This window comes from Microcaecilia unicolor, unplaced genomic scaffold (assembly GCF_901765095.1).
Source record: "Microcaecilia unicolor unplaced genomic scaffold, aMicUni1.1, whole genome shotgun sequence".
Classification (NCBI taxonomy): domain Eukaryota; kingdom Metazoa; phylum Chordata; class Amphibia; order Gymnophiona; family Siphonopidae; genus Microcaecilia; species Microcaecilia unicolor.
Window position 1 is genome coordinate 29,384 of NW_021963362.1, and position 16,449 is coordinate 45,832.

The following is a 16,449-nucleotide window of genomic DNA, read 5'->3' on the forward strand; positions in this document are numbered from 1 at the left end:
CTCCTCCACTCCAGTGGTTAGTGCAGCGGACTTTGATCCTGGGGAACTGGGTTAGATTCCCACTGCAGCTCCTTGTGACTGTGGGCAAGTCACTTAACCCTCCATTGCCCCTGGTACAAAATAAGTACCTAAATATACATAAACCGCTTTGAATGTAGTTGCAAAATACCACAGAAAGGCAGTATATCAAGTCCCATTTCCCTTTCCCTTCCTTTTATTCTTACCGGAGATGGGAAGGCGGTAGACCGAGAGGACATGAAATGAGATTTAAGGGGGGCAGACTCAAGAAAAATGTCAGGAAGTATTTTTTCACGGAGAGAGTGGTGGATACTTGGAATGCCCTCCCACGGGAGGTGGTGGAGATGAAAACAGTAATGGAATTCAAACATGCGTGGTATAAACATAAAGGAATCCTGTTCAGAAGGAATGGATCCTCAGAAGCTTACTCCCCCAGTGGTCACCAACCCCCTCCCACCAAAAAACAAAACTTTTTTGCCAGCCTCTATGCCAGCCTGAAATGTCATACCCAGCTCCCTGACAGCAGTATGCAAGTCCCTGGAGCAGTTTTTAGTGGGTGCTGTGCACTTCAGGCAGGTGGACCCAGGCCCATCCCCCCCTACCTGTTACACTTGTGGTGGTAAATGGGGCCATCTCCTCTACACCCGGTGATTGATTTAGCCGGCCCCAACCGTATTTCGAAAATACAGTTGGCTCCGCCCCCTTGCGGCACAGGCCCCGAAGTTGGCCGGCCAGCGCCGTTCGATTATGCCCCTCTGTTACCCAAGAATATGAAAAATAAGAAATTAGTAGCATCAAATCAAAAGCAGGGTATTAAGTGAACATAAACAAAAGAGATTTGCCATGGAAATAGACGCCTATTCCTTAGTATGCTGAGGCAAACTGAGGAAGACTGTCAGCGTTTCCTCCTGCCTTTCAGACCAGGCATTTAGTTTCTCAAACCAAAGTAGAAAGAATTATTTTTTTCCAGGAATATGTCATATAGGGTATGTCGTTTGTCACAATTGCCAAAAGGTACATAAAAAATATTACATTTGCTTAAAAGATAACATTTCAGTCCTTTTGTTAAATAAACACATCCTCAGTAAAAGAATCCTTATCTCACTTCAAAGGGTCAAGATCCAGTTCTCACAGAGGGCCAGATGCACTAAACTTAACGAGCCATTAACGAGCAAGTAGTAAACCCTGGCATGCACTAAAGATTTTTTCCGATGACGGTAGCAGCTAACGAAAACAGAATGCAGATGAGCAAATTGTGTAGAAACCCTATTGTAATGAGAGACACTAACCGTTTCCGATTGCCTTAACGCTGGAAAATCTAACGAGAGGCCAGCAGGGAATCGGTGAGCTTGTTCGCAGAGGACACCCTCTGGACCCACAAGAGACATGCACATGCTGTATAGGACCCGCATACCGATGACTAACTGTAGGCATAAGGTCGCCACCTCAAGTGCCATCTTAAGGGAAGACTCCAGCTTATGATCCTGTGGGCCCTTAAGAGCTGTACCCCCTTCCACCAGCAAACTGGTCTTTTTTGTGACTGCCATAATCAAGGAGTTCTCCGTCAGCATCCGAAGGGATTCTAAGCCCAACGAACGCAGGGGCTAAAGGCGCGCCATAGCCCGTGCCACTTGAAGACCAGCGTCCGGTTCATCCCACTGCACCGAAATGAGGACCTTCATGGCCTCATGAATATAGAAGGACTTTGAGGGACTCTTGGTCTCTGACATAATGGAAGGGGTAGAAGACACTGCAGATGCAACATCTGAAGGGGAAATGTTCAACACCTCCAGTGCCTGGATAATGAGGGAGGGTAACCCTTTCCGGAACAGGCATGCCATTGTGGGATCGCCCCCCTCCAGCGGTAATTCCCCCCTCCTCAAGCGCGTCCAAGGGTATCTGAAGGGAGTCCCCCGACAGGTGGCCCTCCTCTGTGTTAGAGTGCCTGGAGCTGCTATCTGTGGCCCATGGGGCCTCCACCCATGGTCTCTTAGGCAACAGCGGAGGGAGGATGTCCAGGTGCCCCTGGGGGCATGGAAACCTGGAAGGGACTTGACCCCCGTACACTTCAGTAAAAAAGCCTTGTGCATTAAAAGCACAAATTCTGGGGAAAACTGGGCAGCATCGGCTCCACCAGTCCCGTCCCCTGAAGTTCCCATCTCCCGGTTTCTGCCTCCGCTAGACCTGATTCAGTAAACTGCTTCAGCTGTGTTCCTGCTGCTGCGGTAAAACCCACATGATTAGAAGGGGGAAAGATGGCACCCACAGGATCACACAGCAATTCTTTGGCCAGAGTTCCACCAAAACAGCCTTGGGCGACTCAGTGCTTTCTGCTGCCGACATTCTCGCTGCAGAATCCAGATGCTGCAGTCCCTGCAATCCTGATGCAAGCATACTTTGCAGCTCCCAGATACTGCTTTCTGGCCCCCATACCGGGAGCAGCCCTTTTTCTGATTCTGATGGCGCCAACATGCTTTCCCCTTAAACAGCTGGCTAAAACTAAGCCCCCCCCCCCCCCCCCCAATGTGCTGCTGGTTTGTTTTCAGCCCAGTGCTCCTGTGGTTTGTCCTTTGTTAGAATTTTTTTTTTAACCCCACTCCACAGCAAACCCCTTTTTTTTTTTTTTTTTTTTAAACTTGAGAAACGGAGGCATGAGTGAAGCTGGGAGCAAGCAGACCAAAACTACACAGCCCACGGAGATGGGGAGGGGGGGGGAAGGGACCTGGCATCACCAGTTGTGCCCCCCAAAATACAACAAAGGTAGCCTCAACCCCAATTCAGGCTCAACAGCACCTCAACAGAGCTGCATGGGTATGACCCTCCACCTGCTAGATGGAGAAAATACTGAGGTTAAGCTGGCTGCACATGACCACATATAGTAAACCTAGGAGTTCTGTCTATCTCCACTTCTGGTAGAGGGACATAACCCATAAGTCTGGATTAATCTGTGGAGCGTAATGGAAGGAAGCCGTTTCATCTGCTTATCTTCTTGCAGATATGCAGCCTTCATTAATTCTTAAATTCTCTCCACATGGGGAGTGGCAACCTCTTAAGCAGAGCTAAGGGTAGTCTCACCATTGGATATTTGTAGAACAGCTGTGTGGTCCTCCTTACATAGCATTCATTTTGTAAACATTATAGAACTGGATATTTTAACACAAGCAGGATGCCTTTCTTGTGGTGTCAAGTTATTGAGGGCAGCAACCGTCTTATTTCCCACCCATATTGAGGACTGCTTTGGGACATCCCACAAGTTCTGGACTAATCTGGGGGATGCTAAGGAAGGAGAAATTAGATCTTACCTGCAAATTTTCTTTTCTTTAGTCCTACCAGACCAGTCCAAATACCCACCCTTCCTTCAACATTCAGCTGCAATTTTTTAAAAGTTTCATCATGGCATTGTCTTCTACATTCAAGTTCAAGTTTGACTAGTATGGTGAAACATTAACATTTCCTTGTGGTCAAAGAATTAGAAGGAAGAAAGTATTCCTCTTCTGAGCGTGTTCACAGCTTTATCATTATACTAAATTGCTGAAGTTTCACACGGTCCTTAGAAAACACATAATTGTGCTGTGGTCTTACCTCTAACCGGCAGGTCAATGAACTCAACAATCTGCAAGTTCTGGACTGGTCTGGGGGATTAAAATAAAGAAAATTAGCAGGTAAGATCTAATTTCTTCTTAGTTGAAACAGGTCATGTTGAAAAATATATTTGGTTTTGGAAAGAAAGTCAAAGGAAGGTACATATTGCAAGAATAAATCACTTTACATATCTATTTAAATCTACTTTTAATCATTCTTCATGCTACTTTCTTCTGCTAGTAGATTTTCTGTACAATCTGCTGGAGGTCAGCTGGTGTTCTGTTTAAGATCTACCAGAACCCTTTTACTTGTGAAGCAATTCAGACTTTGAGTTCACAGTCTGCTAGGCCACCTCTCCTGCATAAAACATTGATTTGTGCTTTTGTTCTTAGGTATGTGCTGAGCTAGAAAACTTGATAACTCAAAATGAGCAGATCATATTGGAAAGAAAACGACTGGCAGCAGGTGTGTACATGCTCATAACTCCTTCTAATATGATATCTTTTAGTCAGTCTCTGCCATCATCCAAAGCAAATGCTATGTAGATTAATGTCTTAAATGAAGTGCTTCTTTTGCAAATGTTACCTTGCAGGAGCTTCAGCAAGAAGGCTATGACTAGCAGGTCTTTCATTTCATGGGAAATGTGATTTCTCTGTACTTAGGTCCCTGAAACCCAAGGCAGCATGATGGCAGCAGCAGTGTCTCCAAAGTAGAGTCTGATGGGGGAGGCGAGATAGAGCATATGTACTTGAATCAAACTTAGGGAATGGTTTGCTGATCTTAAAAAGACTTCATTGTATACAAATATGAATTGAAGGATGCAGTCGTGCACATGGAGCACCATGAGCATGCGACTTCAGAGGTGCGCAAAAGTTATAAGCAGTTGCTGCAGGATCAGGAGACACCGGAGGACTTAGAAAATTGGTTGTGCAGGAGCAATCTTAGAATAAGAAGTGCCAGAACTGGATAAATATAAAAATTGCACAGAATTAGTGCAAGAGATATGTGGTATTTTTCTCAAAGAAGAGGGTCGAGAGGAGATGGGAGCCGATATGAAAGTAGGACCCCCCCCCCCCCCCAAAAAAAAAAAAAAACAAACAAAAAACCAAAACACTCTCCCCAGAGATATGATTGTATGGCTCACTATTTGTAGAAGGAGGTTCTGAAAAGGTTTGTCAGTGGAGGAAGCATAGGAGCAATTGAGAAAAGAGGGATTTGTCAATATTTGCAGTGGAAAGTAATATTAAGTGTGTGTTTATGTAAAAGGGACTGAAGAAGTAGTGACAAGATGGAACATCCCTTCAGCTTTTCCTACAGAACAACCTTCCAGTTATGGTACTTTGCTCACATCCAAGCCTGTAATACCTCTACCGCTTACTGACCGCTGGTCTACTAGCCCTGCATGATGGCATCCCATCTTCTTTCCCTTTCCCCTGAAACCCTAATATCTGCCCCCCCCCCAAGTTCCTAACCCTCTTGTACCACAGGCTGCTCTTTCCTTTACTGTCTTAAAGGAATTCTTTTCATCCCTTTGTCCTCCATTATATTATATTATGTAAACCGCTTTGATGGATATCCCACAAGCGGTATATCAAGCCTCTAAATAAACTTGGAATATCCTACTGGACAGTGGGGGAGGCAAGGAGAGATGCAGGGATAAGATTGAGCTAATACAATTACAGCAAGTAACAATAATATGCAAGCAATTGAGGAGACTGCCTACATATTCAGAGCAGCCAAATGCATTCCAACAAAGTGAACATTTGGCAGGAGGAAAGCAAGAAGCACTATGAGACTTGAGGAACTGGGAGACTTGGAAAGACAAACCACTGACTGGAGGGAGGAGGGGAGAGTGAGACATGGAGGGGAGGGAAATTAAACTAAGTGCCTGATTTGGGAAAATGGTGTAGAGTGAATATTAATAGCAAAGTGAAAATGAGAACATTGAGGTGAGGTGAATGGTGCAATAGAAGAGAAGTCTGAATGATGAAAAATAAATGGAGAGTAGGCGTGTCACTGGTGGGTTGCTTTCCTCTTATTGATATAGTGCAAAAAGAAGGCCCTACATGGTAAGGGGGAGGAGACAGGGTGGTGGGGAGGGTATTGGAAGGGGGAAGAGAGGTGGACATTGAGAAGAAAGGAGGGGAGTGTGTAGTCAGGTAAACTTGCTGGAACAGGTGGTTGAAAGGCGGATATCCTAGAAGAAGTATACAATGGGTTCCTCTGTGGGAGAAGGTACTCTGAATGTAAAAGGCCTCAATTCAGCTTGCAAATGAAAGCTGCTACTTAGAAATTAAGGCTTAAGATGTAATAGTAGTATTTATCCAAGAAACACACACGATTTAAAAAATAGATGCGAAGGCTTACTGTGAGATAAGATGTATTTGGAGTTCAAACAGAGAAGGAAGAAAAAAGGCAGAAAAAAGGCAGGAGTAGCAATATTGATTGGGAAGGATTTCCCCTTTCAAGTTAAGGAGGTGACTAAATATAGGATTTGGTGCTTAGAGGGCTGATGGAGACATACACTCTGATATCTAGAGGGCTCTGAACCCTAAACAAAAGGACTATTCTTTCTACTCCAGCCCTCGTACGTAAACCAGAATTAACTACCTTTTTGTTGCTAGAACGTGGATGCAAGAAGCAAGCATGGCCCACATTGACCCAATCACTTGGTCTGATTGTGTTCCAATATGGGCTGAGTTACAGCAGTTAGGACAAGGGAAGGATTAAATGTACTGGTGATTGAATGATGATCTGCTTAAATATGAGGCCATAGTAGAGGATATCTATAGATGCATTGTTTGTGCTCAGTATTCCATAATTGGTTTAGAAATGTAAGGTGAAATAATGAGCAAAAATGGGCTAATAATATTGGGTAAATGGGGTTGATATGTTATGAGATGGGTTGAAGGCGATATTGAGGAGAAGATGCTTGTTATGGGCTGTAAGGAAGAAAAGGAGAGGCTCTTTTTATAAGGATCTAGAGAAGATAGAAGGGGGATATGGGTTCGAAAGAGTAAGGACTGAACTGAGAAATCCCTGACTATCAGTTAAACAGGGTCCAGCAGAAATATTATGAGTTTGACAACAAACATGTAAATTGTTGGACATCCATTGTGGTCAAAAATGGTGATTGAGGATGTTGACTTGAGGGATTGAAGTAGAACATTAAATAAGGAATGAAGGGGTTGAATGGGGCAACCCACCTGCACGGTTTTCTTTTGTTGTCGGGGTTGAGTGGATGTATGTGTTGATGTAGAAGCTGAAAAACGGTAAAGGAACAGGGATGTTGAGTGTGGGGTGCTGGTGGAGGTGAATGGCAAAGAGGGTGTGGAAAAGTGTTAATGGAGATGAATAAAAGTATGGAAAATGAGCTCACGTGTGTGGAGGTGTTCTAAAATATAATAGGAAAGCCGGATACTCAAGGAGTGGTGACCTAGATGGAGAATGTGAATAATGATTGAATGACATGTTATAATTGATTTTTATTAAAAAGTTATGTATCAATCGATAATGTTGTTAGTACTTAAACATATATAATTTGAATTCTTTATATACTAGTGACTTATTACCTATATAACGTTGTACAAAATCTAGTTAACAAAAGTTCATTATATATCAATCATTAATAAGCATTATTTCGACTGAGTGCCATTTCTTGTATAAAAATGTTATGAATTAAAAAATGCCGAGTTGAGCTTAAACTTCAGCAGAAGACAGAAGAAATCAATATTAAAAGAGCAGCTCGACTTACATGAAATTTGTCAAACTTCCTAGCAAGTCCGTAGGCTGAAAAAACCACTGTGACTGACAAAGGAAGTTAAATACAGGAAGTTGAAGTTCAAAGGGCAAGAAAAAAAGATTTTCAAAATTAATTTTATAATTTAAAAGACCTATCTCGGGAGGATGTAATCATGTCAATTAAAATGTGAATCGGATCTAAGAATTAATATAAAAACAAGATAAAAATACAGACGAAAGTAAATGACGTCAGTTTTGCATCTAACCAATCGCGTCCAATAAAATCTGTATGGATGAAAAAATAATTAAATGACTCAATAAGCTGAACAACAGTGCTACTATGCTACTTTAAAAGCCTTATAAAAGATTATAATTTGTAATACATTTAGAATGCCAATCGGTGATGTCAATGGTGCAGGTATACCAAAAAAATGTGTAAAGAAAAAAATAAATATATGTCATTGGATTATTGTTCGTGTTATTTGTTTGGGTCGTCACTTTTTTGAGTGTTTGGCTGGTTTTTTTGTTGTATTTTGGAGGGCTTCTGTACAGGTGAGTTCATTTTTTATATTTTATATGTTTATTCATTTCCATTGGTGTTTTTTTGCATTTTCTTTGTTGTTCATTTCCATTGGTATTTCATATTCGATATCTTTGATTGTTTTTTTTTTGTTGTTTTTCGGTTTTTGCGTCAGTGCATGTGTCTGCTTGGCCTTGACGGTGGAGGAGGGCTGTGTAGGTGGGTGTTTGATTTTTTTCATTTTTTATTTGATGTTTTGTTTTGATTTTTTGGGTCAACATTTTTGGTTGTTATTTTTGATTGCAATGGATGTCTGTGTGTGGGCTGAACCATTTGATGTTTGTGGTTGACATGTTTAGTGTGGCAGATGAATACTGTGTCATTTCATTGATGTGTGTGGGCTGAACCATTTGATGTTTGTGGTTGACATGTTTAGTGTGGCAGATGAATACTGTGTCATTTCATTGATGTGTGTGGGCTGAACCATTTGATGTTTGTGGTTGACATGTTTAGTGTGGCAGATGAATACTGTGTCATTTCATTGATGTGTGTGGGATGATTGCCTTTGGGTGTTGGTGGCTTTTGCGTGTGATGGCTGTTTTGCATATTTTTTATATTTGTATATGTTTTTTGTGTGTGTTGTTGCCTAGAAAGTTTTTTCATTGATTTTGTATTGAGTATATGTACATGATATATTTGTAATTTTATATGTTCATCAACATTTTGATTTTCATTTTAATCATACGTGTATTTATATACATTTAAATTTTTTTTATATGTTATGTCATTTATCTTGTAGCCCCTGACGCAGCCCTGCTGGGCGAAACACGGCCTGTGTTGGGCTGATTTGATTATTTGGTTTTTGTTCAATAAATTTATGTTTTTCATCTAAAAAAAAACAAAAAAAAAACCAAACATGTAAATTGTTAGCTAGGAGGCTAAAACAGACGCGTTTATAAATTTTTATAAATCAGGAGAAAGGGGGATGTAATGCAGTATTGGGATGAGAAACTCAAGGAACAGTTTGCAAAATTGTTTTGGCAATTATATGCAAGGAATATTGGAATTGAGGACTAAAAGTTGAAACCTTACCTAGAGGGTTTGGTTACTCCGCAAGTAGCAGAGGTGAGGGAATATAGGGAGGCAAAGATTACCACCCTAGAGGTATTACAGGTTAATAAAGACTTCCAGAGGATGATATCCCAGGGATTGACAGGCTTACCTACCAGATGTTATAAGAAGTAAGGGTCTTAGTTGGTGGTTCTGTTGGCCCATATGTGCAATGAAGTATTAGAGGAGGGATTATTTTCTTTGTCCATGTGAATAGCAAGAATATCTGTAATATATAAACAGGGCAGAGCAAAATGAGCAGTGGTTTATATTGGCCCATCTCATTATTAAAAACCAATTTTTAAAATTTCTGCTCAACTTTTGACAAATAGATTGATGAGAGCCCTTCAAGTGTTGCAAGAAATAATTTATACTTGGGGATATCTAGAGCACTCACTAACATTTATAAGTTTCAAGATATATATATATATATATATATATATATATATATATATATATATATATATATATATATATATAATGAATAATTCTCCACAAGTTGCCCTATGAAGCAACAAGATTCACAATTGCAATGAATTAAATATTATCTCTGTTGAAATGCAATATCCTGCGCTGCAAGATTTAAAAGCGTGTGCCCAGGACACACAAGACCATCTATTTAGCTTCAGAAAAGGTTTATTTAATATACAAATCATGTAAATAATATTGCAAGAGGTAGTTCTTTTAAGGATCTGGGCACAGATAATTTGTGCCAAAAACAACAAAGTAACAGGTTTAAATCGAAGGTTTTTAACTTACAGAAAAGTCTTTGTTGCAGAATTGTTGAAGCTGAGAGAGAGTGAAGAAGGAATCCTCTCTGCTGAAGGAGTACTTTTCTTTTAAAGTTGGTTGCTGGAGCCTGGAGAGAAGTCTTGTCTGGATGTGTATGTGTGGAGCTCAGCAGAGGAAACGGGTCCCAAGAGCAGCAGATTCCTAAGAGAGTGAGCTGGGCTTTTCCAGGCTTTTTATACAGTCTGTTTGCAGGGAAATATGAGTGCATGTCCTGTGTGCATTTGCTTCCTGATTTGCAATCGACCCTGAGTAGTTGCAAAGCATTGTGGTATCTGGTCTCATGTCTTATGACATCATAAGACTTCCTGTCTGGATTTTGCTGACAAATTGAATCTCTGTGGCAGATACACATTATACTTTCCTTTTGTCAATAGGTGTGTGGATTCCCACCTCCACAGGTTTTCTGTCTCCTTGTGTCTACTGGTTGCCTTTTGATCCTTTGTTCACCCACAGGAGGAAGGCCTTTTGATCAGAGGAAGGGAGTAAATTTAAAAACACTCTTTGAAGTATCCTCTTACTTGTTTGTATTTGAATAGTTCTTTTGTTAAGAGTCCTAGAGGTGTTAACTACCTAGCCAAGCTTTGGCTGTCAGAAGTTTCCCAGGAAAAAGGGAGGGGGAGGTGAAATTCAGATCAGTTTCCCTGTTGCAGTTACAATTAGTCTTTTAAAAACTGTATTTTTATATTGTTATATATTTGTATCTGATTCAGCCCAATCAACTGACATACTGCTCAATAATTCTGACACCATGTTACACAAGATTTGATGAATATGGATCAAAAGGAATTTATGCCAGGAAGACAGGCAAGCACATGTAATAAATTCTTTATTACATGTGCTATACTGCTTAAACTGACACACAGAGCTAGGCAGTTTACATGTAAAATAACTAAAACAATATAAAGATGAGAAAAAGAACTACAGTGTTAGGATAGAAGGGAAAAAGAAGATAACACTAGTATACCAAGCAAATAAAGGAAAAAAAACCCAATAAGAAAATAAAAAAAGAAAGAAGGGGAAGGATAACAGGGAAAGGAGTGAGGGCACCTGAACTCGACCATCACTGTCTGAATTCCTGCCTAAATAACCAAGTTTTTATTGCAATTTTGAATCTCGGAAGAGAAAGCTCTCCACGGATTTCCAAAAGGACATTGTTTCAAGATGCCAGGGCCAAAAAGTAAAAATCACTGTGACCCGTTCGTTTTTATTTGGCAAATTTAGGGAAGGAAGTACTATACAAAGTAATCGCATAGGGGATTGTCAAAGAGGAGAGATATGTCAGAGATCACAAACAAAAAGATTTAAATGCAAGTATGAGTACTTTATATTGGATTTGATAAGATATAGGGAGCCAATGAAGTTTCAGAAAAAGAGGTGATAAGTGTCATATTTCCTAGCGTGACAAGTAAGATGAGCTGCGGTATTTTGTTTGGTCTGGAGCTTTTTTTAGAGCAATTTGATGTAATCCTGTGAAAATGACATTACAATAGTCAGTCTTTGTGGTCAAGAGGGACAAAACCAGAGTGTGGAAGGAATCGTGATCCAAGAATTTTCTTACACAGCATAATTATTTAAGCACAAAAAAGCCTGAGCAAAACAGAGAATAAATATGGGGAACAAAAGATAGACAAGAGTTAAATTACCACTAAATAACAAAATGATTGAACCAGAGTGATAGACGTGCCCAAGAGTGAGACATTTTGGAGAGGGCTAGGCAGATAACTAGTGATCCAGGAAGCAACTGTTTTTTGGGGGGGATTCAGGACCACCTCTTGTGACAATAGCCTATGAGCTACTGCATCAAGACTGGATTGAAATGTAGAAATACCTGAACTAACTGAGTCTGTATAATACAAAAGAAGAATATCATCTGTATAAATGTATTTGGAACTAGAAAAACCCTGAATAAGTCAAGGGACTGAGAAACAAATTAAATAGCAACGGAGAGAGAATGGACCCTTGTGGACCACAGTGGAGAGAGTGAGGGGCTTCTAAAGATTCAAGATGAGGCAGAAGGAGAGAACGATTGATCAAATCAAAGGCTGTGGAAAGGTCTAAGGAAGCAACAAGTGCACAGTGATTTATTATCAAGATGAGAGTGGATTTCACTTATGTCACTAGCAAGAACTGTTTCTGTGCTATAAAGATTATGATAACCAGATTGATGAGGATGAAGTGCTAGAGTTTTCTCAACAAAATCAGAAAGTTCACAAAATGCCACTTCCTCACGGATTTGGACAAATAACATACATTTGAAACAGGATGATAATTGCTTGGATCAGCAGGATCCAAGGTAGCCTGCTTCAAAAGAGAGTGTACAATAACCATTTTCCAAAGACTGGGAAAGTCATCACTTGAAAGACTGGGGTTAAGTATGGGCAAGATGATAGGAAGAATACCCAAACTATAACAGGAAAGCCACGATAAAGGCAGTAAATCTAACTTTCAAGCCGATGGCTTCATATGCTTAACTTATTGGGTGAGAGAAGACAGGATAAGTAATTGAAATGAATCCCAGGTGGCAGAGCCCATGAGCTTGACTGGGGTAGAAAGGGGTGAAGGAGGAGGCCGAAGTGGACTCAGCAAATCCTGCAACATGGAGATCTTGGGGCTGAATAATTGAGCTAAAGTATCTGCGGAAGGTCTGACCAGTAATTCAGAAGGACGGGGTGCTGTGGTAATGGATTTATAAATGGAAAATGGTTCCTTAGATGAACAAGGAGCAGTCGTGATACGATGACAGTAATACATTGATTTGACTTTGTTCAAGTGAAAATTAAATTCTCGACAATGTTGATGATTTAAGACTAGAAGACTTGAGTCAGAGCTGTTCAGCCCAGTGTACTTGATGCTCAAGAAACGAAGCATGCCTGTATATCAAGGTTTATGAGAGTGCAACGTGATTGAGTAGAAATGAAGAGGAGCAACAGAGTCAAAAGCTTTTGAAAGCATAGCGTGCAAACAAGTGACCTGGGTGTCCAACAATCCCGTAAAGAAATTCAGGGAGGTTGGAAAAGAGGAGAAGGCAAGGAAGGCAGGTCAATGTGTTTGAAAGGTCTCAACCAAAAAACAGCCATAAAAGTGTATGAAACAAAGAATAGCAGGGAGAAAGAGGAACCCCCCACTCCCCCAGCAAAAATGATCTGTCTAGGAAAGTGGCCCAGAAGAAGTCACATTTGAAATATTGACCAAAGAATCAGTTGAGCGAATCAAATCAGAAGTATGGCCAGCTGAGTGGGTAGGTAAGGAAGACCCACTGCTGAAGATTCAACTCGACGAATGAGAGAAACCTGGAAGAACATGGTAAGTGAGCTCAGTATGTACATTAAAGTCACCCAAAATAGTGAGATTAGAGGAGTCGGTGAGAGATTGAAGAAGCAGATCCCAGGAATCAGAGGGAGGACAGTAGCATAAAAGGACATGAAATGGAGTGGATCCAAAGATCATCAAAATGAGTGATTCTGAATAGGAGAAAGAGAGCCAGAAAGCTCAACCATGGGAATGTTGGACAGAAATATGACAGCTAGGTCTCCACCAAGTTAGAGGCCCTAGAGGAGGAAAGGTAATCATACCCCAGAGGGAGGGAATATATAAGATAATGATATTCAACCCGTTTTAACCAGGTCTCATTAAGAAAAGAAACTGAATATGAGATTGCAATAAGAAATCTTTAATGAATGTGGTCTTTGATCTGAAGGAACAACAGTTTAAAAGGGCAGCAGAGAAGGATGCGAATCCAGAATGAAGAACAGAAGAACACTTGATATGCCGGAGGTAGCGCACCTGAGGAAGCCGATGCGAGTATGAAGTGAGAGTGGGGAGATGGCCATACAACACGGGATGCTGCAGACATCCAGAAGCTGAGCTGTAGGAGGAACTTCAGCAACATACCCGAAAACTGAAAGCAGCACTAGAACAAGCCTAACCACTAAGCAAAAAAGGGGAGCCATATTCAAGGACTAAAAGGAAAATCCTAAAGAAATCTATTACAGAAGCCTTGCCGTTCAGAGCCTCACCTGGCTAAGCAGGATGCCCCATTTGGGGGGAGGTCGGTTATTGTGGCAGCAGTGGCCTCTCCCACCCATCTTGAGGACTGCTTTGTGACAGGGGACAAGTTTCTTGTAATACTTTTAGCTATGGATGCAGAAGAAGCTTTTTCATCAGGTTCCATTGAGATTTCTTGTTTGAAGTTTTATGTACGATAGGACAAGAGCCCAACTTCCTTAAGTGGGTACAAGAACTATGGCTCTGGAAACGTGTTAAATGGGAATGGGACTTGATATACCGCCTTTCTGTGGTTTTTGTAACTACATTCAAAGCAGTTTACATAATATATACAGGTACTTATTTGTACCTGGGGCAATGCAGGGATAAGTGACTTGTCCGGAGTCACAAGGAGCTGCAGTAGGAATTGAACCCAGTTCCCCAGGATCAGAGTCCACTGCACTAACCACTAGGCTACTCCTAAAATTAATGGTAGCTACTCTTGACACATTTGTGCTGGATCTGAAGACTAGACAAGGCTGTCCACTCTCCCTGCTGCTGTTTGCTTTCATGATGGAGCCATTGGTGGTGATACGAGCAAACTCAGATATCACAGGAATAAAAGTAGGAGAAGAGGAACATAAAGTAGTGTTATTTGAAGACATTATATTTTTTTCGCTTAAAACCCTAGATATCCCTTCCAGCCTTGATTAGGAAGGAAGATGATATACTCTGCCAAAGATTTGGGAGGGGGAGGGGAAGTCCCAGGCCTACAGGGATTTATTTGGTAGCACAGGTGAGATATGCTAGATTGGAGAAAGGACAAGGTCTCCAAGAGATTTGTGCAGATGGAGCAGTGGTCCACAGAGTGTTTCCTGTGGATGGAGAGGTCAAGAAAAATCAGTTAATTAACCCTTACACTTGGCATATATGATGAGCAGGATGAGGAAGTTTTCAGTCCTGTCCTCCCAACAGCACACTAAGGACTTCCGGCCAGGAAGGATAGGAGAGTCTCTTGCTAGATGGGCTTTTGGTGGAAACACCATCCATAGAACCGTAGATATTGAGACTGAGGAAGGTGGTACTGATGGAGAAATTAATAGCTATAAGGCGAGAAACATATAGTAAATTTGAAGGGTGATGGCGTGTGTTATTGACATATTTGAACAAAAATAGCCGCCTATTCCATACTGTAAGAAAGCAGAGGAGGGAGGGAATACAGGGGGTAGGAGCAGCTGGGGAGTATTGTTATGGAAATGCGGAAGCTTGTTTACACTTTGAGCTGGAATAATCTAAAGAGAGGGCCATGGCCATAGTAGACAACAATTAAGACAAAGGGAAATGGGGGGGGGGGGGGAGCGAGGAATTTGAACTGTTGAAGTATTTTTGGTTGTAAACACTATGTGCCAGATTATACTTTGCTAGAGTTATAAATTAAAAAATTAATTGTTTGGGGGAAAAAAATGTCTTTGATCCTGAATCTCATCTGAAGAACTCATATTCTGTCATTGTCATTCCAAGTGTAAGCCCTGCCTACTCAGATGATAAACTCTGAATTAGAGGCTGACCGAATTTCGGTTTGTTACAAATCCTTTTACTGTCCGGTTTTGGTTTCGGACAGAATGCTACGGCCATGGTTTTGTTTTTGGACAAAGCTGACCATGTGTTTTTGGTAGATGCCAAAAATTTGTTTTTTGTCCTGGTTGTCTCCCTCCCTCTCCCTTCCCTCTGAACAGGAATTGCCTCTCCCCCCTGCCCACCTGTAGGTGCCCCCCTTGGACATATCTTACAATTCCTGACAAACTAGGGGTGTAGTGAGGGCAGAAGTGATCCCCAGTTGCTCCTGCCCAAGCTGGCTCTGCTCTTAAAGTGGTTGCCTTGACCTCTAGTGGCAATCTCGTGAGACTGTTGCAAGAAGTCACGGCAGCCATTTTGAGGGTAGAGCTGACCTGGGCAAGAGAGACAGGGGATCACTCCTGCCCTGATTACACCCTAGACCAGTGGTTCCCAAACCTGGTCCTGGAGGCACTCCAGCCATTCAGGTTTTCAGGATCTCCACAATGAATATTCAAGACGTTACAAGACTTATGAGAAGAGACTTGATGACCTGAACATGTATACTCTGGAAGAAAGGAGAAACAGGGGTGATATGATACAGACTTTCAAATATTTGAAAAGTATTAATCCGCAAACGAACCTTTTCCGGAGATGCGAAGGAGGTAGAACGAGAGGACATGAAATGAGATTGAAGGGGGGCAGACTCAAGAAAAATGTCAGGAAGTATTTTTTCACAGAGAGAGTAGTGGATGCTTGGAATGCCCTCCCGCGGGAGGTGGTGGAAATGAAAACGGTAACAGAATTCAACCACGCGTGGGATAAACATAAATGAATCCTGTTCAGAAGGAATGGATCCTAAGGAGCTTAGCCGAGATTGGGTGGCAGAGCTGGTGGCGGGAGGTGGGGATAGTGCTGGGCAGACTTATATGGTCTGTGCCAGAGCCGGTGGTGGGAGGCGGGGATAGTGCTGGGCAGACTTACACGGTCTGTGCCCTGAAAAGGACAGGTACAAATCAAGGTAAGGTATACACAAAAAGTAGCACATATGAGTTTATCGTGTTGGGCAGACTGGATGGACCATGTAGGTCTTTTTCTGCCATCATCTACTATGTTACTATGAGAGAGATTTGCATGCAGTGGAAGCA

At 41.5% G+C, this 16,449-nt stretch overlaps 1 protein-coding gene across 1 annotated transcript in view; it reads left to right on the plus strand.

The window, feature by feature from the left end:
- LOC115459251 (sperm-associated antigen 5-like) overlaps nucleotides 1-16,449 on the plus strand; it is a gene marked incomplete at its 5' end in the record, with an annotated part of 101,832 nt that overhangs the window by 22,985 nt on the left and 62,398 nt on the right. Inside the window, one exon of the mRNA XM_030189108.1 lies at nucleotides 3,993-4,065. Coding sequence (XP_030044968.1) covers nucleotides 3,993-4,065 — 73 coding nt within the window. The remainder of the gene's footprint in view (nucleotides 1-3,992; nucleotides 4,066-16,449) is intronic.